Source organism: Nicotiana attenuata, unplaced genomic scaffold, assembly GCF_001879085.1.
Source record: "Nicotiana attenuata strain UT unplaced genomic scaffold, NIATTr2, whole genome shotgun sequence".
Lineage (NCBI taxonomy): Eukaryota > Viridiplantae > Streptophyta > Magnoliopsida > Solanales > Solanaceae > Nicotiana > Nicotiana attenuata.
In genome coordinates, this window is record NW_017671384.1 from 15086 (window position 1) to 40333 (window position 25248).

The window sequence follows — 25248 nt, forward strand, 5'->3', positions numbered from 1 at the left end:
AGAACTGAGAAAGATAATCAAAAGAGGCAATGTATACACAAGGAAGGAAATGGCTAAAAGTTCCCGAAAAAACAAAACCTTCACCTATTTATAGGGTTGGATGGTGTGAGAATCGAAGTAGAAGACTGCCAATGGTGCTAAAACCAAAGCGACAAGCAATCAGGCGCTATCTTGGGAAGGTGTGTAATGATGACGCGCGTGGGAGTGACGTCATATCCTGATAACTACACCAATCAGGATTCCATATGACATGTCGCTTACTTGGCCTTGACCAAACCGGCGCAATTCAACAGCCAAATTCTCCAACGAAAATGGATGATATTCGTTTATCAAGGACGTGCAGGGCCAAGACCTCAACAATCGGAAGGACTAACTGTATTGGTCCAAATTTGGCAACCCCGTCAATGGATTAGCAAGACATGGTACGGAGTCACTATAACACAACGACCAACGGTCGTTGTGGCAAAGGACGATGACCAAAGGCGGGCAGCTGAAATAAGATAGTATCGATAGTTTAAACTGAGAAAAGGGACAGGAAGAATATGCCTTTTGGATATTATTTATGTTGTAGTTTTTAGGGTTTTTTGGGAAATGTCTCTTATAAATAGGAGGAGATAGTAAACAAAGAGGGATCTGCCTTTTTCGAAGAACACATTGTAAGAGAAGAGAGAGAATATACGAAAGAATTGTCTTATTCACTTTATCTAAGCACATGCTGTTTGACCTTCATCCATAAATCTTTAGATTCCACATTCATATCAGCTGCAGACCCTTTGTGTGTTGACAAAAGCAAGAATCATCCAATCACATAATCATTGGGTGACAGTTTTTTCTCATTTTAACCATTGTTGTTTCGTGCATTCATTGCACATCTATGATATTATATACACTGTCATTAAGTTCACTGGTTAGCCTTACTAAAATCTTCTCGTTGTATTAGACATTCGTTCTATTTGATCTAGGATTTATTAAGCTCAACTAAGATTTACCCCATTAATTTGTTATCGATTGGTTTAGCAATTATTTTCTCAAGCGGTCCTAAATAAGGTACACTTCTAATTATAGTAGGAAATCATATTTGACAATCGATTAACCGCCGAGGACCAATCCATTCCGAAATTTACGCCATGATCTTCAGTCCATTGCGGTATCTTGTTCTTTCCGTTATTGAATATACTGGTATCATCTTGAAGTATGCCCTCTTCTGACCTCGGTAAGTCATATCGACGTCAACCTTGGAAAGAAACTTTTACCCCGAACTTGGTGTCATGGCCTTCCGACGTGGTATGACATTTTCCATCAAAGGACGAAATAGGGTAGCCCCGATTTCCACAGTATACATTAATAATGTCCCAAAACAACATTATTTGACAGTCGATGCTTGTGAATTGTTCAATCCAAAAGCTATGAATATATTGACATTTGACATGCCAGGGTTTCCTATTCCAGCCGAACATATATAGGAGTAATAAGAGATATTGAGCAGTCGGTCAAATTAATTACTATAATTATGTTTTGAATAGATAATGTATACCGCATATTTGAAGTCTGTGGAATATTGTCACATGTATCTACTTGAAAGGAGTCCGAAATTGAAATGTGATTCTTTTGGACTCAAAACACTTTTAGGTGTAAAAATAAAAAGTTACCTTTCTATATAAAACGCGGTCATGAACCGCGTTTTACCTTAACGACCGTTTGGGATGTTAAGGTAAAGCGCGGTTTATTACAGTGTTTTATATAAAATGCAGTTGAATACCGCGCTTTACTGGAAGCTGATAAGACAACTATATAAAGTGCGGTTCATTACTGCTTTTTACATATAATGCAGTAAGAAACCGCGTTTTAAATGTTTAGTAGGCCCACCAATAACTCTTCTATGCTTAACTGACATAACAATAATTCAAATATGTAAAACGCCCTTTTAAACAGCGTTTTACTTCCAAAAATTTGACCCGCCCCCCCCCCCCCGGATTGGGCGTTGCCTTATATAAAGGCGTTAAGGATTTTGAGAAAAATTATTTAGAAATACTCCAACTTCGTGATAAATTTTCTTGTTGTTGAATTCTCAAGCTTTTTTCATAATGTCTGAAGAGCAAAAAGTAAGGGTTTCATTATATTTGGGGGGGGTGAGGTTGTGGTGGCGAATAACTCAGTGAGCTATAGTTTATCTCCACAGAGTCATGTTAATCTGCCACTTACAATGGAGTACGATGGACTGGTATCGTTGTTATGCAATAAAATGAGGTTGAGCAAACGTTTGGTGAATCTTAAAATAACCGGAAGATATCTGTATTCTGTGACTCCACAAGGGGTTTCTTGTTACGCTGAGTTTAACATCGAGAAGATGAAACTCTGAGAGATTTTTTGGGAACTCCGGATGAATACCGGGAACTTATTTTGATAAAAATGTTGGAAATGTACGTGAAGGTTGAAGACATTTGCAATAATGATGTTGCGGAAAGGAGGGATAACCCTCAATAATCGGTGGTTATTCTGGAGCAGTTTTCACCCAACAGGTTCCGACTGAAAGATTTTAGCCGGATCTAAACTTATCTCCGCGGGCGAACGAGGAGCGAGGAATAATTTCTCTCCTACTTTACATAATCCACAAGACGACTGGTAAACTTCAATTTTCCTTTGTGTTATGATATTTATTTTTGTTGTATTGAATTTGTAATAATACTCATATATTCCACAGGGGGTACCGTCCAGATATAAATTTTACAAGTTATGACCCCACGCCCAGTTGGAATATGCGTAGTTTTGGTATGTTGGATCACGGTGGTCCATCCGGGAGTCATCACCAACAGGATAATGTCCATCATGGAATGTCGACACATTATGACTTCTAAGTGAATTGATATAGCTATAGGTAAAGTATTTATCTATTTGCTTATCATTTTGTTGTTTGTGCAGTGAAAACGAGAAACTTGATGGTCCTGACCTCACTCAGTTGCCCGTAGATGACGTATTTACTCGAGATTTGGAAGATGCACAGAGTCAGGAAGATGATAGTGATTATGACAACAATGCCGATGAGTCTGGAGATGACACACCCTTCCCTGACGAGGGTGATGATGAGGAGGAAGTGAATGTCGAACCTGAGCTGATGATGGAGCATGCTCCACCTCCCGTTAGACCAAGAGTGTACGAGTCCCGCGTGTCGTTTCATTCAAGGCATATTCCCTACCTTGATAATTTGCCAAGTATGCTGGATGTGGATGCTCTCACAACGGATCTTGACGAAATTCAGTCAGCAATATGGGATGAGTCTAGATCAACGGTGCTGGCAAAGGGCATGTATTTTCCCGATAAAGCTCGCCTATCCAGGGCTTGTAAAATGTACAGCGTAAGAGAGTGTCGTGAGATGATAGTATGGGAGTCAAGTCTGGAGGTATAGAAGGTCATATGCCGTAGATGGTTTACGGGTTGTCACTGGATGGTGCGTGTGAGAAAGAAGGAAACAGGGTTGTGGAAAGTGGGTAAATTTATTAGCACCAACAATTGTGAAATGGACACATTCAACAGGAATCACTTCAACTTGGATGTTGACTTGATTTCTTTTGTCTTGATTCCACACTTGGAAGTGTCCATTAGGTACAAGATCAAAGAGTGTATTACATCCATCCACCAGGAATATGGGTGTACTATTACCAAAAGAAAGGCATATTTCGAGCACAAACGTGCATTTGAAATTGTTTATAGTGACTGGGATAAGTCATTTGCATCTCTACCCAGGTACATGGCCGCACTGAAACACTTTAACCCCGGGATTGTTGTTGAATGGAAGCATGAGCTGAGTCCAAGAATACCGGAATATATATTCAGATACGTGTTCTGGGCATTTAAACCAGCAATTGATGATTTTGTGCATTGCCATCCGGTAATTTCCATAGACGGTACTCATGTCTATGGTAAGTATGATATTAAGCTGTTGATCGCCGTTGCAGTAGATGCCAATGGAAAAATATTTCCACTAGCTTTTGCCATTTGTGCCAATGAAATACAAGAGACGTGGACGTTATTTTTGAACCACTTGAAGCAGCACGTTGTCAAATAACGTTCAGGTATTTGTCTAACATATGATCGGCATGGTGGTATATTAAGTTCTGTAGAGCATTTGCCTGAATGGCAGGAACCCCATGCATACCACCGTTACTGTGTGAGGCACCTCCCGTAACATAATAAGTATTAAGTCGTAAACATGATAAAATCTCAAAAATAAGCAGTTAACAGTATAATTTGCGGAAAACAAACCCAACACAGCCCGACATCGGGGTGTCACTAGTCATGAGCATCTACTAAGGTCCAAATACAACAAGAGTCTAAAATGTACTAGATACAGTCTAGTGAAATTGAGAGGGAGAAAAGAGTGCTGCGAACGTCAGGCAGCTACCTTGCTAAACTCCGATGACTCTGCCTCTGAGCAACCAACCCGCTACCGGGTTCAGAAATACCTGAATCTACACACAAGGTGCAGGGAATAAAGTGAGTACATCCAACTCAGTGAGTAATTAAAATAAATGAAGACTAAGTAATATAAATCCACGTAAGGCACAACATTAAGCTACAAGAGGCATAACAAATCAGTAATTATAATTAAATAGTGAAATCTCGTAAACATCTTCCAAACGGTTAAACAATATGCAGGAAAACAACAGAAGAGTAAACACATAATAACTTCCCCTCGGGCACAGTAGCAGCAGAATCAGCCCCTCTAGCAAATGTCACAGAACAATACCAGCCCCTCGGGTTATATCTCATATCACGATGGGTACCCGCGCTCACTGGGGGTGTACAGACTCCGGGAGGGGCCCCTTACGGCCCAAGCGCAATATCAAGCCATCTCATGGCATCATAAATAGGCTCTCGGCCTCATATCAATATCTCAAGCCACCTCGTGGCGTACAATCTGAGGCCCTCGGCCTCATTATCATAATCAATGTATCAATGTTGCGGCGTGCAGCCCGACCCAAATGTATCCTCACAACACAGGCCCTCGGCCTTACTCAGTCAGAATCTCATAAGCCCCTCGGGCCACAGTAAAATATGAAGCTCAGCTCAAATACCTTTGAAAATATCAGTTAATGTGTTTAAAACAGAATAATACAGCTGAGTTTTTATGCCAATACCGATGAAAAGATTTGAGAAATACAGGAGGCGAGCACATTGGCATTCTTATTTACAGTATGATCACGACCGGGGTGTTTTTGAAGTTCGCACTGCTATCCATCAACATAGGGGGAATAATATACACACTATCAATGAAGCCAGCAGGTTGTGTTCATGTGGGAAATGGACCATCTACCACATGCCGTGCTCACATGCCATGAAGTGCTTTCAACAAACAGGTTTAGGGGCAACCAACTATGTTGATAGGCAATACAGTGTTGGTGCATACTTAAACATATATAGTGGGCAGTTACAGCCAATGGGTACTGAGCATTATTGGCCGTCGGAACCATTTAAAATGTTGTGTAACAAGGACTATTTGCAAGCTACAAGTGCAAAAGAAAACGCGCATACGGAACCAAATGGATGTTGGTGATACCGTTTATGCGCGTAAATGTGGCATATGCTCGCAAATAGGACACGACCGTCGTAAATGTCCTTCAGCTGGTATGGGTGGCGGTGGTAATCCAACTCCTGGTGCAAGTTCGTCTAATGTGCCCAACTATCAAGGATACACGTAGTGTTTTGTTTTCATAATATTTTTTGTAATAAGTGTCTGTACTTGTTTATGTTGCAAGATGTATCAAATAAAATTATGTTTCCACAGCCTTGTTACATCTTATTGATATTTAACATTTTTCAGTTGAGTAAATTAATGAATTTCTCCCTCCCGTTCATGTAATCAAAAATAGTATTGGATTAAAAAATGGAATATTTTTATGTTCACTTTCGATTTTCACTCTAAAATTATTAGAAAACTACACTGTCAGAGGAGGAAGATGTTTGATAAATAAGTGAATATATATAGTGCGGTTAAATACTACATTTTGTGTGTTGTCGTGTATATCTGAAAAGCTGTTCGACTACAAAAAAGTTGTTCCGTACCAGAAAGAATATTTAACACGCCAAGCATAGCGCGGCTAAATACTACGTTTTGTGTGAATATATATAGCGCGGTTAAATAATATATTTTGTGTGTTGTCTTGTCGATCTGAAAAGCTGCCCAACTGCGAAAAAGTTATTTCATATCAGAAAGAATATTTAACACGCCAAGCATAGCACGGTTAAATACTACGTTTTGTGTGATATATATGGAGCTGTTTACTACATTTTGTGTGTTGTATTGTCGATCTGAAAAGCTGCCCGACTGCAAAAAAGTTATTTCGTATCAGAAAGAATATTTAACACGCCAAGCATAGCGCGATTAAATACTACGTTTTGTGTGAATATATATAGCGCGGTTAAATACTACATTTTGTGTGTTGTCTTGTCGATCTAAAAAGCTGCCCAACTGCAAAAAAGCTATTTCGTATCAGAAAGAATATTTAACACGCCAAGCATAGCATGGTTAAATACTACGTTTTGTGTGAATATATATAACGCGGTTAAATACTACATTTTGTGTGTTGTCTTGCCTATAAATAACGGGCGCATTCTAGTTATTTTCTGCGCTTAACCATAACAAATAGCAAAACTTTCCATAAAAATAGGGTTTTTTTCTCGCTTTAACAAATGTCTGACCGCATGTATGTGCCAATGTGGCAAACGATGTATGATGGCGGACTGTTGGGATGACGGTCAAGTTAGGCGCAAATACTGGATGTGTGTGAACAGGTTTGGAGGCAACAATGGAAATTTTTGCAATTTTGAGGTATAGATTGATGAACCCTGTCAGCAGGAATGCTAGAAATAGTCTTTGCAGTTTCTTCATGATTTGACCAAAAAACAGTGGGAATATGAACGAGAATACAAACGAGAAGTTGCGGAGTTGAAGGAGAAACTCAAAGAGGTGGAAGAAGAAAAAAATAAGCTTCAAAAAAAATTTAAGTGGTTGGAGCAGAGAATACTAGGTGGTCGTGACTAAACAATGACATGTATGTGTTTAGTGTAGTATTTTATCTTTATGTTTCCCGTGTCATGTGTTTTCATTAGTTGTATTGAATTTAAGTTATATTAAGTTTCTATGTTTGTGTTTGTGTTGTAGTGTTGAAATAAAGAAGAAACGGGGAAATAAAAATATAATGCGCATATTATGTAAACATAAAAAAATTGTTATTATTATTTACATAAAATAATATTTACATAGCGTACATAAAATACAAAAAAAAAAATCAATGTGTCCCACGGCCTGTGTGCTTCAATGCAGCCGCTGGCATGAGATGTATCCCACCCCGCCCGGATACGCTATTAGGATCATCCTCATCGCGTCGCCTCTTTATCTGTATGATCGTCAGTAGTGCTGGCAGGATCGGTAGAAGGGGCTGTCGGTCCATCAGCAACCTACAAAAGAATAAGTCAACTCAGTATATGAAAATATATATTAGTAATGTACGTGTTAAGTCAAAAAAAATTTCTTACCATGGTCTCGTCGGGCTCCTGAATATAAGCATCCGTCGCATCCTGCTCAGCATCGCACAAAGTGGCCTCCATGACGGGCTGGATGAAGCCTTAATAAGAAAATTATAAAGATATTTATTGCGAATCAATGAGATAAAAACATATTTAAATTTAATAGTAATAAAAACATACCTGCTCCTGTGAAAGATCTACACCACCCGTCGACGATGAGCCATAACTCAGCCAGCGCGCACCATCCACATCTCGGGTCGGCCGATCCTCAGCAGCGGTCGATGGGCCTGAAAACATCTGCTCCCAATCATGTCCAGTAATGCTCGTGCCCGTGATCAACAATGGATCTGACGGGATCACCTGCGATGCGGCTGGAGTGAACGTCAGCTGAAGGCTATACGGCGGCATGTTGTTGGGACGCTCGTCTGGCTGATGGAGGTCACCTGCGGATCAGCTCCAACATCATCATCAGGTGCATGAACAGGTGCCTCAACTCCCCCTTGCTGGGGACCACCTCCTCGCCGGCCCTACGACCCCGCGGGACAGCCCTGCCTCGTGGGGCACCCCTATCTTGTGGGACATCCCTGCCTCGTCGTCCCCTAGCTCGTGGGACAGGCCTACCTCAATGGTAGTGCTCTGGCGCCACATAGCAGGGACATGCTCTAAGTGCTCGTCCTCTTTGGCTCGATGCAGTGTCCGGCAGCCATCTCTGTAACTTGCTGACCATACTCCTGCAAAGCGACCGCAGGATCGCCAGCGTGCTGCTGCATCTGCAGTCCCAACTGGTGGACTAAATGTAGGCCAATAGCCTGCATAACATGTAAAATATAAATTATGGAACGCTAGATCATAGTTATAAGTAATAATACCAAATAACATACCAGTGCCTCGTGCCTCCTAGCGTATAGAACGTACTGACCGCCAACTCGATGAATGGGATTCCCGACGATAAGTCGGGTAATGCCGTGGTACCAACCCATGTAATCATGCTCAGTATCCAGCCGTCTCGGTGAAGGAGGGCGGAATCAGGTCATATCGCCGGTCCTATGTAAATATCTGGTCCTGTAGCCATGCCAAAAATGTGACGTCCACCCGAGTACGATCATCCCGCTGGTAATGTGTGGTCTCCCAGGTGGGCCGCATAGGTACAAGCTGCGGACGGCCAAACTGGCGAAGTACCCGCTCGGTGGCATGATGCTCCACAATATCAAGGCAGAACAACGGGACGGAAGAGGCCCACATAAGTCAGCCGGCCGAGCAATAACAGGACAAGCCAGCTATCAACTCGTCGTTGTATGGCGTCCAGATGAACTATTAAGTAAGAACAGAAAACGTCAGTATACGCAACTTGTGTTTAGAGTGTATTACAAGTAAACTTAGATATACATTTACCTATGCACCATCCAGCAAATCCTATATATCCCTCAGCAAGGAGAGATTATGCCGAGCCTCGTACTCGCGCATGTATCCCCGCCGGAGAACCCACCTCCTAGCTAGAGGGAGCAACGCCGGTGGTACATCCGGATCTAATGGTGGTAGAGGTGGCTGCAACTGCAGGAACCGCTCCCAGACCCAAACCTAACATAAAAAGTTGACGTAAAATTAAAGATATATTTTTACTAGGTATGTTAAAATGAATAGAGTATTCGAATATATTGTCACCTGTAGTAGCGGCAAAAATCTAGCAACGTCACTCTAGGTGCCCATGCTCGCCCGGCACATATGCCTGTACAAGTAGGCGAGAACAGTAGAGCCCCAGCTGTACTGGGGTAAATGATCTAGCCACTCAAGATGATGAAGAAATCTCAAGCTGACTAGGTTCCCCGGAGTGTTCGGGAACAAGACCCCTCCAAACATAAGGAGTAGCAGCAACCTCGTATACCGGTCAACATGATAATCCGGTATATCGCCATCGATCTCAAGATGCAATGCCTCCAACCACTGTCGAATAGTCGTCAATGGAAAACAATTGGTCCCATGCAGTACATTCTCATCCTCTAGCCGGAAAGCAGTGAGCCGATGCAGCATGTCCAGGTACTGCACACGTGTCATCTCTCTCATGCCAGGCAGGAGAGCAATGGACAGTCCATCAACGGGCCGCCCATATAAAACCTCCACGTCCTGCAGTGTGTTGGTGGCCTCACTGATGGGCTGGTGGAATGTGTGCATCTTCGGTCGCCACCGCTCTATCAGGGCCGTGACCAAAGACCGATCGAGCTGCAACCGCCCGATCTCAATCATCCTGTAGAAACCCGTCCCCCGCAGGCGTGTGACTACACGATCATGGAGAACTCTATCATGCAGAAAGTCCCACATGTCGTCCACTCTCCTGGCGCGGAGAGTCTGGGTCAGTAACTCACCCTCCCATATGTGGGCGGACCTATAATCGCCTTGTAACGAGAGTAGCTCATCTCTGGAAGGTCCGGGATGAATAGGTGGCACCTTTATGTCGTCTACTGTAAATTAAACAACATTAATTACATGTTACTTTTATAATTTTATATGTTTTTTAGTAAATTAAATAATTAAATTTTATAATTGTACAATATTTAATTATGATGTATTCACATAAGGGTTCCAGGCTCGATATTGAGGCCCAGTAGCAGCAAGATATCCTAAATTCTTCTCTGTGTTAGTTTTATTATAATTTTATATGTTAGTTTGTAAATTAAATAATAAATTTTTATAAATAATTATTCACATATGATTTCCAGGCTCGATATTTGGAGCCCTGTAGCACCAATTTATCCCGATTTCTTCTATGTGTTAGTTTTATTATTTTACATGTTAGTTTGTAAATTAAATAATTATTTTTTATAAATTAAATATTCACAAATGGGTTAGTAGCACCAGTTTATCCTGAATTCTTCTATTTGTTAGTTTTATTATTTTACATGTTAGTTTTATAAATTAAATAATTAATTTTTATAATTAAATATTCACAAATAGGTTCCAGGCTCGATATTTGGAGCCCAGTAACACCAATTTATCCTGAATTCTTCTATTTGTTAGTTTTATTATTTTACATGTTAGTTTTATAAATTAAATAATTAATTTTTATAACTAAATATTCACAAATGGGTTCTAGGCTCGATATTTGGAGCCCAGTAGCACCAATTTAGTTTGTAAATTAAATAATTAAGTTTTATAAATAAATATTCACATATGGGTTCTAGGCTCGATATTTGGAGCCTAGTAGCACCAATTTATCCTGAATTCTTGAGTATAAGAGATATTTAAACTACAGGAAAACTACGCTAAAGGGCACTACATTTTACTATACTAAAAGGCACTACATTATACTACGCTAAAAGGCACTACATTTTACTACGCTAAAAGGCACCCTAAAAGACACTATATTACTAATCTTTAAGCAAATAAATAATTTAAACCAGATAAAATGCAACAAATACATTGTAATCACAAAAATACATATAAAACAGTAATAGTAATTTATTAACATTTTTATTAACAAATAATAACGATTTCACAATTTTTACATATTTTTTTTACAACATTAATATCTTAGTCCAGATAAAAATAACATACAATTTAATCGCAAAAATAACACAAAACAAGATACAACACATTCAATACGACTAATATGCATTATTTATATGAGTTTGGACATAAACTAAATCGGAATACCTCGAATTATGTTTTTCGGAAAGTTGAAGATTTAAAAATTTGACTCCAAAACAAGCAACCCACAACAATAGAAGGCTTGGCTAGGATGTGGGACCAGCAATATCTACTTTTTACGGGACGGGTGGGGTCCACGCGAGCTTTTTGGGACGTTAATGGAGGGGGAACCGCTGTATTTTTTTAAAATGAAGGGGGAGGGTATGGGTAGAAACGGGAAAGGGAAGGGGATCTTTTATTTATGTATATAAAATGCGGTTCATTACAGCATTTTATATAAAACGCGGTACTGAACCGCGCTTTATAAAAAAGTCTTATCAGCTTCCAGTAAAGCGCGGTATTCAACTGTGTTTTATATAAAACGCGGTTCATGACCACGTTTTATATAGAATGGTATCTTTTTTTTTTACATCTAAAAAAGTATTTTGAGTCCAAAAGAACCACATTTCGGCGCCGGACTGTACTCGAAAGTCTACTCGAGATCAGTACTAAAATAATCAGAGGTGCTTACATCATGAATGATGCCAGCATCAAATATCTCTATCATTGATAGAACTACGTATCAATCTTTATCTTTGGCCTAAAAGTCAAAAATTGGAATATGGCAGCTACAAGACCTCGTGCTTGATGACTCGTGATGAGAAGAGTCAAAATATCGTCGTGGATTTCTTTTCCATTTTTGGCATATTTAGAAGCTAAGTTCTACGTTTTTAAGTTCTACAGAGCGGTGCTGACTATGTTGTATAGGGTGGAATATTGGTCAGTCAAGAATTCTCATGTCCAAAAGATGAAGGTGGCTGAAATGAGGATGTTGAGATGAATATGCGGGTAGGGGCGGAGCCAATGTATAAGTTACGGGTTCGGCCAAACCCGGTAACTTTAGTTCAAATCCTATATTTGTCTTAAGAAATCAATTAAATATTTATAAATTATTGATTTAGAACCCAGAAACTCAAAATTATTAATAGATAGAATTAGAATGCGGGAAGCGAGACTTAGATGGTTCGGGCATGTGAAGAGGAGAGACACAGATGCACTGGTGAGGAGGTGTGAGAGGTTAGCCCTGGAGGGCCTAAGGAGAGAGGTAGAGGCAGGCCGGAGAAGTATTGGGGCGAGGCGATTAGGCAATATATGGTGTTGAAAATTAAGGAAGAGGCTTAGGATAGCTAGCCGAGCATTGTCCTTGTCGGTAACAGTAGCTTTAGTACGTGATTTAGTGTTACTTGTGTATTCTCGTACTCCTTAACTTACTTGTTATTGCTTCCGTGTCAACTTTCTGATTGCAGTAGCTAGTGTATTTAGTTTTGTATTTTTGCTTTGGTTTTCTAATTGGTATGCTTGTTGTTGTTGCCCTTCCTGTTACTTATTCTAAGCCGAGGGTCTTCCGGAAACAACTTCTCTGCCTTCTTAAAGGTAGGAGTAAGGTCTGCGTACATACTACCCTCCCAGACCCCACTTGTGGGATTACACTGAATTTGTTGTTGTTGTTGTTATTGTTGTTGGCATATTTAGAAGGAAAAACTATACAATGTAACAACTCTAAAAGATAGTAGCCGATAAATGTGTGTGTATATATATTGTATATACTTTTTGAATATTTGTTTAACAAATATAATTATTTTTGACCGACCGGCTAAATTATTTTTGACCGACCGGCTAAATGTGTATATATGTCAGAACTATAATCAGGTTTCGCTTTTGATATCTAAAATATTACACATACTGTGGAAAAGAGAAATGTTGGGGAAATTGCCGAAATTTGTTAGGGAGACGTGGGGTGAGTGAGACAGGATGTGGGGAATGTTAATTCTATAGTCAAACCTCTCTGTTTTGGTTTCACACCCAGTGTTTGAATATTTATATTAGAGCCTCATTATATCTAGATTCACGCCGAAAAGTTCTACATCGGGAAGTAAAGCGCCTCCTGACAAAGACAACTTCATACCCAGACATCAAACCCAAGACTTATGGTTAAGAACGAATGAGAGAGTTCATACCTCTCTATTGATATTAACCATCACAGCAGGACTGGATCTCTACTTTACCAAGATGTATTCTCTTCCTTTCACTGTTCTGTCTAAAGAATTGCATCTCTCCTTATTTGTTGGCCTTTTCCATTGATCTGTTATTAATTTGCTACATGTCTCTCTGAAGAATATTGAATTCTACTCCTGGATGAGGTAGACTTTTTTTTTCTAAGGGCTGTTCCAAATTCAAAGACCATTAAAGGTACTGCTTAATTTCATTAAGCTGCAATGTGACACCCAATTCTTGTACATACGTTTTAGAATTTGATTTCGTTAATTTCTTGCAAAGTGGAAAATTTCTTATTTTAGAAGTTTCATTGTTTGTGTTTCTCAAGTCGATCATTATGGGGATGGGGGCCTATGCCTAATCTAGTTCTTATTTTGGACTGTTCCACCATCAACTCTCTAAGAATATCCAGATTTACAAGTGGTCATTCAAAAATAGCCACAGTTCCTAAAGTAATCGAAATTTAGCCATTTTTCATGTAAAGATAAATCTAAACGAAAACATTGTTCAAAATCTGGAAAAATACTCCAGCATAATATACTGGAACTCCAGTATAATATACTGGAATTGCAACATAAGTATACTGGAGTTCCAGTATAATATATTGGTCCAGCATAATATGCTGGAAGTTCATACACAGGTGCTCCAATCTCCAGTATGTTATGCTGGAAGTTTCCGCGTGTTGGAGTTCCAGCATAATATGCTGGAAGTTCATATACAGGTGCACAGATCTCTACTATATTATGCTGGAACTTTCCGTGTTGCAGCAAAATAGTGACTATTTTTCAATGACTTTGTAAACGCTGGCTATTTTTGAATGACCAGTTCGAAAACTGGCTAGCCCGTGCTATTTTAACCTCTTCATGTGACACTTTCTTTTTTAACCTATTACAAAAATAATGATACTTTGGGGCAAGTGCACAGATAACTATTCTCAGGGATGCTATTCAGAGACTAACCGATAAATATTTTGTCCTGAAATCTTAAACAAAAAATCTTAACTTCAAGACAATTCATGACATTTTTGTTCTGAAAATTTGAACTGAAATTCAGGACACACTGGCTAATTCTTAAATAACAGCCCTTTAGAGTGGCTACCTTGTCATTTCTAATGATACTTTTCTATATTTAAGAAAAATTTAACTCTAAATTTTCCGTTCCGCCTAACATGATTTTATAGCCATATAAATGTCATAACATGCACATTTAAAAACCAAGTTCCAACATATTTCTTTCTTAAACTTCTGTGCATAATCAAACGCTTTCACATAACATGAGATGGAGGGAGTAAGCTCTATGTTAGTATAGAGGTAGATTCAGATAGGTTACACACCATGTCCTCCTTTATATGGGTCATTCAAAACTCTGAGACTTAACTAATTTTACAACCTAATCAAGAAAAAGATGCTACCTCTGCATCTATAAATCGATCAAGACTAGAAATAAGAGGACTAATATGTACATTGCATCTACTCTGAATCTACAGAAATGGTGTCATCAGCAGCAGGAAACTTGCGGAAACGAGCAAATACCCGGGAATATGGCATTTGTCTACTACTTGGAACTATTGACCTCTTTCGTTTCGAGGTAAATCCTTGCCCAGAAATTGCCTGAGACAACTCGTCCATATTCTTTTTCTCTCTGTCCCTGCTACTTTCGTCAGAAAACCTGTAAGATGAAATAGTAATTTCATGAATGAAGTGAACCCTGATTTTGTAAAGGCAGATTAATATGCGTGCCGTACTTCTAAAAGAATTAAAGAACTGAACCTTTGAAAAGAGTTGTGAGAACAAACAAACGTTTTTTCATAGCTTAACGCCTGAACCCAAGTTCATGTGGCCTCTTCTAATTTCACGCAGAAACCACAGGGCGAAGTAAAGGGAAGAAAGAGTAAACTTTGAAGGGACTTTTATTGAGGGTAGAACTTATTGTCTAATAGATTATTCTAAGGCCGTCGTGCGTAGATAGATACAGTCCCTTTCTCTTTAAAAATCACGATTCAATGAAAACTACAGAAATATCTTAATCTGAAATTGATGTGGAACTCAACAGCATAGGAAGGGACTTTTTCAAAAGGAAGAAACTATTCATTTTATAATCAACTACACTTTCTTCCCCAATTAATTCTACTGAAATGAAGCTCATCGTAGAAAAGGTAAATAGTGCAAGTATGAGATCGCAATGACTTGACTCCTAACTACAATCACAATAGATATTCAGTAAAAGGAAATGAATCCTTACCGTTCACGGATGATCTTAAATGCTTCTTTAGTTGCATAAGGAAGCCCAGTCTTTGGGTCACGATACCTGAACATTTCAATGATGAAAATAACACTTAATAGTACAACAAAGATCCAAATTAAAACTATTATATAAAGAAAGATATGTCATAGAGAGATGACTATACATCAACTAGAGCATCACACAAAGAGGGTCATGTACATATCTGTAATCTCTCTGCACTTTTTAGGCAATAAACAAGCGAAGCTTACAGAAACACAGACCAATTATATGAGAGAGCAAAGTATAGAGCTCCAATTTTAGATTCTGCACGTCTCTGTGTATGTGTGTGTGTGTGTGATAGAGAGGGAGGGGGGGGGGGGGGGAATCAAGGTAAGAAGAAACAAGGAAGCTGAGAAAAAATAGAATACGTTCAAAAGAACGAAAATAAAGGTGTACCCGTTCATGCCTGTACCATTACAGGAGAGATGACAGTTTGGAAGACAAACAAAAGGGATTAAGCCAGAACAGGCTAGAACTACAAGTTTTAATGGACACTTTGCAGTAGTACTGTAGCAGAGAGTTTGAAGACTAATGTACATGTATACTTCGAATCTTTTTGGTAAAAGAGTGGGATATTAGTTTATATAGAAACAATACATTACTTCTAGAGTGTATATATATAATGGTAAATGATTAGTATATATTGCCAAATGGTAAGAAATGTCGGTTGCTGCCAAGTTAAATGAGATGGAGGAATATTCATCTAGACTGAGCGAAGAAGCTTTCTAAGCAAGATAGAATGACATGATCCTGGATAGCACGGAGCATCTTATGGATTCCGAACAGTCAAAAGGACCATTGACTCCTAAGAACAACAGCATTGCTTGGAAGAGACCCGAAAATGAAGCTGCTGGATGGTGAATTGCGCCGTGATGGTTTAGTATGACGTGCTGGAAGTGCCGAGGTTGGATGTGTCACACCGAGACACGAGAAGACAAGTGGGCTGGAAATTACAACTTAGTGTGATGCGCTGAGCTTAAAGAATTGATCTAGTGCGCCAAGCTTGCCTGACGAATTGAGAGAATTTTACTTTCGGCAATTTTATTTTTTCTCAGGCATACGGAATAGATATATCACTAGTTGAACTCATTTTTGAAAGTAGTTTGGCATATTCAAAGTAGTTTGTGATGTTGGAAACTTTCTTATTCGGATTGAGCTTTGAAATTACTTTCAAGCTTTGATTCTTGACGGTAATTCTTTCTTCTTTAAATCTTTATATCTTTGGTTCTTGTTTGTTGTTCTTTGGGATGAATGATTCCATATATGATGAGTTATCATAGACGTTCAGTTAAGGTATGAGATTCTTTATGTTCTTCACTTCATGGGGAATTTATATTTTCTTATTTTTATGAATCAATTCTTTTAATTATTCCACTTGCGCGTATCCCGAATGGTATCAGTTGGTATCAAAGCTTTGCTCGAGCTTATTCTATAAAACTCAGTTCCTTAGCTCTTGTGTTAATTCAAAAGTCAAAAATTTTAATCTATTTTGATTATTGTTCTTATTTAGATTTGAGAAGAATTATCGGTAAAAACACACACATATTTGTTTGATTGTTGGATAGTTTGAAGTTTTGCATTGTATGGGTAAATTGAGATGTTCTGTTGTTGGTTAACATTTGAGATTCTTGCTAAGAATGACCTAGTGCTAGTTCACATTAAAACGTTCTTAATATTTGAATTCAATTACCATTCGTGCCAATTCCCTTGTGTCTTCTTGTTTATTTCGTTGAATTTAATTGATTCGAGTCTGTTAGCTAAACGGTCCTTCTTTGTTTACATCAATTCCTTTCTAGAAATTGCCTCAGGAAATTCGTTACCTGTTGGTGATTTCAATGAGTTGAAACAAACTTTGAGGACTCCCACGGAGTGGAAAATGCTCAAGTGCATGGGATTATTAGAATGGAAAAAGCCATTAAAGAGCGAAAATTAGGATTATTATATTATTTATTTATTTTTGGTAAGGTACTTCCGCTCTATTGTTTTTGAGATGTCAAAATCAGGTGTTAAAGATGATTCAAGTGAAGCTAAGACTACAAAGCAGATTGGGGATACCAATGCCTTGCTGCACACACTTGCACAGCAAATTAATAACATGCAATAGCAGTTTCAAAAAGTATGGTGATCTCGCCAATATGAACCAGAGAATGGATCAAAATGAGGAGCGAATTGATAATATTGAGGAGAGATCATTCAGTACCACTACCCATTCCACCTCAAGCTGTGAGGAGGAATAGAGCATCAATCCAAGTACAATCATAGAATGACCCTTTGATGACATTGAAGATGATTTTCCAGATATGTAGATGAGGTGATAGGTATGACAAGGAAGCTGATACTAGACAGTGGTATACCAGCTTGCAGTTTTTTGGGTAATTTGGTAAGGAAAAGAATCAGAGATGTTTGAGGGGAAAAAGAGCTTAACAAAGTATCAGATACAGATGTTAGTATTTTTAGCTTTTTGGAGAAGCATGTTAAATGCATATGACGTAGATGCTTTGCCAAATTTCCTAGCTCCTTCATATTACAAGAGGAGTTTGAGTTTTTGTATTGTAGATACTTCGTACCTACTGGGAGCCTTTCATGGAATGAATATTTACTTTTCAAAAAAGCAAGTTAGAACTATAAGTTTTAATGATGATTGCTAGAATTCAGACACTTAATAAAAACAAATATCAATAAGAGAATGTGGAAATAACATGTTACCGTGCAGGCAATCCAGTAACTGCACAAACTGCCTTCTCGGGGTCTGTAAAGATGAAACCAGTCAATAATCATAAGCTGTCAGTGGTTTGGAACACGTGAAAGAACTAAACTGCAAAAATGATAAGACTTCAACAATCTTAGAAGCTCATATAGTAGCTCGAAAAAGAAGCAATAGTGTACTTATGTTCCAGAAAGCTAGTCTAAGATAACCAATGTAAACACCAGTTCCTCTTTCATCAAGGCTTTGTTTCCCCATTACTTGAGTATAGATTTATGAGGGAAAATAACTAAGCTAATGTTCAGGAAACTTGGAAAATAGAGAAAACAAGGTGACCTTCACCTAACTGCTGACATGAGTGGTAATTAGCTATCAGTGCACATTTTTGGTATTTGATTTATTCAAACCTCATACAGATAATAAGCAAGATAAGTGCTCAAACTCGAAAGAAATGTACTAAAATTGTCATCTCTTACCCAAAAACATTCATACTTTTTCTTTTAATATAGACTTGCTGACAACTAAGACTTCACAAAGTTCATAGTTCATACGGTTTTGACTGTGAAGAGAAAATAAGAACAAGTTTCATTAGAGAAGTTAGAGCTAGGAAAGTTTCTACTTTAAAAACTTTGACTTGAACCAACGACTCCTTTCCCTCCACTTATATTATCAGATGAAAAAAGCATAACATTTACTCATAAGGCTTTCATACAGCAAAACATCTTCCTAATACCAATCAGAGAGACTTCATGTGGCCACAGTATAGTTTTCTACGAGAAATGTTGCAAATTCGGGACCGTACAAAGTATTAGATGATAATTAGATGCTCAATTAGAAGGTTCAGGACAGCAAGATACATTCGTTGATATCATATGAACAATATGCTTTATGTGCATTCTGAAGGATTATATGTTTCCATAAATTCCATAAACACAGGGTAATTAGACCCTTACAATTAGTTCCACTTGGGCAAGCACATAGGTAACAATAATAACAACTAGGTAACCAGAAAGCTAACAGCAAGCAGTTACAGAACATTTACCTAAGAAAATCAGGTTTTTATCATAATGGAGTAAATTGTGATAAATAACATCTGAAAATACATTAGCAACATGGAATCACCCATACGCCTATGATGCTGATTGTTATGGCTATATAAACTCAGAGAGGAATGGAGTATATCAAGACTTGTAATTACATGGAGTGGAAGTTGTTGAAATCTGTGAATTGAAAGATGCTCCATTGACAAACTCTAGATAGGAAGAACCTGCAGAGAGCAAGACAACCTTAACATGCATGGTTCAGAATGATAGCAAAGAACTGAGTTTTCAAATGAATATCCAACAGAAAAACATTTCAAGTGGAAGCAGCTATAGTATATGAATGTTTTATTATATAGAGAAGAGAGTAAAGTTTTAGGGATCCTAAATATGGTAAGGTACTTGCCATGTCTGGATAAGTATCGTATCTGAGGGCCAGTGTAAACTGCTTTATGCACAATGGCTTTTTTCTTGACTTCTTCTTCCCTTGCTAAAACACGCTCCAAATTCCTCAGATTCATGACCTCTGCAGTTTTTTCCCAAGACAGGTTACATATAATTAGTGGAAAATGCACAGATAAGAACTGAAAGTAATCTTATTGAGTAAAGAAATGAATCCAAACCTGTTTGAGCTGCTTCAAGAAGCATCTCTTCTTGAGTCATCTTCTTTTCCTCACCTTCCTTTTTTCTTTTTATAGGCTGAAGAATCAGAAGCATAATCAGAAGATATTGACACAAACCAAATAGTGGTAGAAAATAAAAACAAAATCTAATTTCGGTGTCCAAGTAATGATTTCTGAAATCAAGAAAAACCAGCACGTGACACAGGATTACAAACTAACTAAACATACAAGAATAAAAGGGCTGTGTCCTAAGTCCAGAAAACAATTGTTGTGTTGGAGCTAACAATCCCTCTTTTGTACCTCTTGATGTCTTTTAATAAAACATCTTACTTCATCAAAAAAAAAAAAAGCGTGCTATATAAAAAATTATACGTAGTTAGTATTATTATGACAAATAGCATAGTACTGCAAGCACCAAACCTTCATTGTTGCCTGCAACGCTGCACGTATGGCTTCCCTTTCAGCTTGCTTTACAATGACAGCTGTTCTTGTTGATTTCCTAATTGTTCTTTCTTCTTCAATATCATCATGAGCATAATGATGTTCAGAAGGAGTGGACGGATCTGGATCTGGAGCTTTTTCATTTTCTTGGGGTGCCTTTTCTGACTTGGTAAGGTTTTTCTTTTTCTTTTTCTTCTTTGCAGATGGTTTTCCTGGAAAAATCAATCGCTTTTTGGTCCGTGTCCTGCCATAGAAAAGAGAAGAGTTATAATCTAATGACTGTTCATATGAAACAAAAACGACACTTCCCATCAACTTGAATGTGTGAAACCTGTCATCTGGTTCATTTTCTCCTTCTTCATCAGGCTCGGGTTCCTGAGACCAACAATAGGTCACTCATTTGCAACAGAGGTCACACGACAACAGAATTATCCATATAAACATAACCTTCCGAACTAGAGCTGCTAGTTCACCTGACCAAGCAGTCACTAAAATCTGTGTAATGAAAAGGTCAGTGATGAGAAATGGAACACTCTGGACTTACATCTTCATCAAAGTCACTATCGAAAACATCAACAGCTTCCCCTTCCTCTTCATATTCTATGTCATTCTCTTCCTGAGATGCATCCAAGCAAAAGCTCATTAAATTCAATTAGCAAAAATTGGCCAAACAAGCAGAAACCAAGTATTTTATGGAAGTTGTGTGGCTCTTGATTGCCAAACCAATTAAGAACTTAAAACTTGCACGCCCGATATCCAACCATGGATCGGAGATGTCAAGACCTAAGATTTGAGTCAAAAATTGCACTCCAGTTGGTGCTGCTGGGCATAATGGAGGCTGCAGTTACTATAATTATCATTATTATTTTAGAAAAGTAGAGTACAGAGGCTGCAGTTATTCCAGAGAAACAAACTTTCCGTTGTTATTTTCTTTCTAGAAGCACAATTAAACCTATACCTTAGAAAATTCAGTTTTCATCATATTTCTTTTCCTGCTGTAATGCTATTTTTTTGACTTGCCAGAGAAAGCAAAGATATGTAAATCTCTAAAAGCCAGTAGCAGTTGCACTTCACTCTGCCTCTACAATTCCCAATAAACACGCATCGGATACTAACGCTTCTGGTTTCTTAGTTCTCAAATTTTCCATCCGATAATCCATTTCATTGATTCGTAAATGTGATCATTTTGAGCCTTACAACAAGTTGGATAGGCATATTCTATGGAAACAAGAAGGGACCCCCAAATGGAAAAACCTCTGGGATAACTAAGAATTTGTTTTTTATGACATTGATGTCAGGGTCAGCTTGCACGCAACTCGACTATTCCACCAGGGACCTGCTATCTCCCTCCAGGACAGGTATCAGGCAACTCTACCGACCAAGACTTAGATGGAAATGAAATCATCTAAGTAGTATTTTTTTGCATCTTTTGGGATTTGAAGCTAAGACCTCATAGTTCTTATGCCACTTCGTTGAACACTACGCCACACCCTTGGGTGCTAAAAAAAATGATCTTTTTCATAAAATTGTAATAAATACCTTGTACACACAAACATTAAGCATAAGCTGCTACCTACTGGCTATAATTTGAAAGAGACACGTAAAAGAAGGACTAACATGTTAGTGAAACAACAGATACCTACATCCTTAAGAGCTTCCTGATTCCAGAAAAGTTCATCCTCTTCTAATTCGTCATCCAACAATTTGGTCATCCTGTAACAAAAATCCCATTTGAACAGGCAAATAAACTTAATTACACTCAAATTTTAGAAAAATAAACACAACAAACACTCCCAAAAAAGATTAAAAAAAAAATAATTGAAATTGGAATTCTTGATTTACCGTTTGCCTCTGGTAGCTCGAGAAGAACGATCGAGAAAAACAGCATTCTCCTCCTTATTGCTCTCCTCCATATTTGTGTTTCTTCGAATAAATTTGCTGGTGGGGATTTCAGAATCTTGCTTTTGGTTATCAAGTCAAAACCTTTACAGACACTTTGTCGAACAATTGGTGTTCGTTAAGCTATCAGATTCACAAGTAGCGGAGAAACTGCAATTTCCCTCTCTTTCCTTTTTTATTCGAGCAACGAAGTGTTCAAAATCAAATGCAATTGGTAGGGGTGTTCAAAGGAACTGGAAAACCGCACCAAACCGAAAAACCAAACCAAACTGATTAAAAAACCCAATTAGGTTTGGTTTGACTTGGTTTGGTATTGAGCAAAAAAATCTGAATTAAACCGACATATAAATATATAAATTTTATTTATATTTTTAAGACTTTGTAGTGATTTTTCTTTAGAAAATGTAGAAATATTTGGGATCCTCTCATGTATTAACCTTGAAAGCGTAAATTAACGAAAAATTATTGTTAGACGACTAAGAAAATAACTATCATGTGTTATTAAAAAATTTCTCCCATTAGAATATTTTAATAGATCATATGTTTGTCAATTTTTTCCATATTTACTAAATATATATTCACTTATCAAAGCTTTATCTATAATTTTAATAACATAAGATTGAAATAATATTCATGTAACAAAAAAACCCAAAAACCCGAAAAACCCGACAAAACCGAACCAATCCAAACCGATATAATTGGTTTGGTTTGGTTTTAATAGAAACCGAACCAACCCGGTCCATGTACACCCCTAGCACTTGGTATCTGCCTCTCGAGGTTTTGGCAAGTTTATAAGCTTGACAAACTTGCTTATACTTAATTTTTAGTTTATATATGCGCCTGGTAAATACCCAAAGTATTCAGCGAAAGGGGTCAAAATTGCCCTCTACTATTGTTTATTGGTTGCTTGTGCCACCTGTTACACTTTTCGGCCATTCTCATCCCTACCATTAACAAAGTTTGCAAAATTACCCCTAACCCTAACGCCCCTCCACTGTGGCAGCTGACCCGTCAATTTTATATCCATGTCAGCTGCCATGTCATCGACCCCACCAAATTAAAACCATAACATAAACGACCCCCACTCCTCACCTCTCCACCCTTTCTCTCATCTTCTCTCCCTCACCTCCTACCAAAATCGCCGGAAACTATGGCATTTCACCGAAAAATTTTCAGCGGGCAGAACTAACCTCCACGGTACTGGCTCCCCTCTTCGTCTTATTTCGCCTTCTTCCTGTTTCGTCATTCAAACAGCAACCCCATTCTCCGACAAGAAATTCAAATCAACTCACACAGACAAAAATTGCCGATAAGATTAAAAGCCGTCAAAGTATTACTACCGTAGCGTTACTCAATGCAGCCATGTCAGATCTTGTTGGCAAACACCCATTTTTTGGCATAAAAAATGTTTCTTCTCTTCATATCTTGCTTGATTGCTCTCATGGCACCATTGAAGAATTTGTAAAGAAAGCTTGAGAATATAAATGTATTGAGATTCATTGAAGTTTGAGCGAAATTGTTAGGTGGGTTTGTTTGTGATTTGAGGCTTGTTGATTTCTTAATCTTCATCGGCATCTTCGCCGGAGGTGCTTCATCTGCGACTGTACGCTTTATCCAAATCTTCATCTGAAAAACCTCTCACTGCCACCTCTTTTCGATCCCATTCAGAAAAAATAAGAAGCTATAGTCACCGCCAAAAGAGTCACTCTGATATCGGGGTCTGTTCTTTCTTTTGGTTTGTTCTTCATTTTATTCTGTTTGGTTCTTCATTGTTTTGCTGTGGATAAGAATGTGAAAAAAATGGAGGAGATACGGGTGGGGGGGGGGGGGGGTTATGTGAAGAAGGTGGGTCTGTTAATTAATGGTGGTGTTAATGGTGGCTGGTTAGTACCGATTTGGGAGATGTATTTGAAAGGAGACTAAAATCACCATACAAAGGATTTGGAAATGCTTGAAGAATATCTAATGGGTCTGACATGTTCTTCAGAAGTTACTGAATTTCAATTTATGTTACTTGAATATAATGTTGAGGCTGAAAATTGTTGATTAAATTCTGGTTTTGAAGCTATTTTGTGGTGAAATATTGAGGCTTTTGGGTGGTGAAGTTGCCGATGGAAGAAGAAATCGAAGGGGAAGAGAGGTATTGGAGGTGGTGAGGTTAATTATGTGGCATTTTTAATAGAGGGGTCCTAATGCTCTGATGGACAATTTCAATATGTGCAATTAGTTCAAAATCCCTTCAATTTTATTTGAGGATTAAATTACTTCCCATGCTGACATGGCATTTTATTTGGTGGGACCTACTGACTTGGCTGCTGACATGGACAAAATATTAGAAGGGTCAGCTGCCACAGTGGAGGGACGTTAGGGTTAGGAGTAATTTTGCAAACTTTGTTAACGGTAGGGACGAGAATGGCCGAAAAGTGTAACGGGTGGCACAAGCAACCAATAAATAATAGTAGAGGGGCAATTTTGACCCTTTTCCCAAGTATTTATAGGCCAAGTTGGTCGCTCCAACTTGTGATTTTAGCTTATAAGTACTTTTAGTTTGACCAAAGTAATTTATCTAAGGCGTAATGACTTACTAGCCACTTAAATTTGTAGGACTTTTAAAAGCCGATACATGAACTTGCACTTTTCCCATTTGAACATTCCAACTTGATGCAATAAATACTAATAAACACATTTGACCGTTTACTATGCCTATGTGGAAGCAGCACAACTGACATGGCTAAATTGTGTGCATATCACGCTACAAAGGCGCGTGGATAGTTATTATTTTTATTAAAAAAGAAAAAAAACACCTTTCCCTTTCCCTTCTATTTTCACCTCGTCTTCCCTACCAAACTCCCACCTCCCCTTTCCCCCTCCCCCTTCTATTCTACCATAGCCACTTCTAGCAAAACATAGAATACAACCCAAACAAAGGAAAAAGCTCAGAACCTTAGCACACCCCCAACGCACTCGCGTAACTCCTTCCGAGATAGCAACAACAAACTCACATAACCATGGGAAGTAAAATCGGAGCTTATGTTTACAGTCTCATTCAGCAGTGGAG

At 38.3% G+C, this 25248-nt stretch overlaps 1 protein-coding gene across 1 annotated transcript; it reads right to left on the reverse strand.

The window, feature by feature from the left end:
* Positions 1-14413: 14413 nt before the first annotated feature.
* LOC109207967 (SWR1 complex subunit 2) lies at positions 14414-22483 on the reverse strand. The gene is made up of 11 exons (XM_019370968.1): positions 22134-22483; positions 21935-22004; positions 20836-20907; positions 20623-20666; positions 20271-20535; positions 19851-19926; positions 19634-19753; positions 19386-19454; positions 18190-18232; positions 15442-15507; positions 14414-14868 (listed from the first exon to the last, which is right to left on the reverse strand). Exons 1-11 carry the CDS (start codon positions 22202-22204, stop codon positions 14670-14672), a joined length of 1095 nt encoding a protein of 364 aa, XP_019226513.1. The 5' UTR covers positions 22205-22483; the 3' UTR covers positions 14414-14669.
* Positions 22484-25248: the final 2765 nt, after the last annotated feature.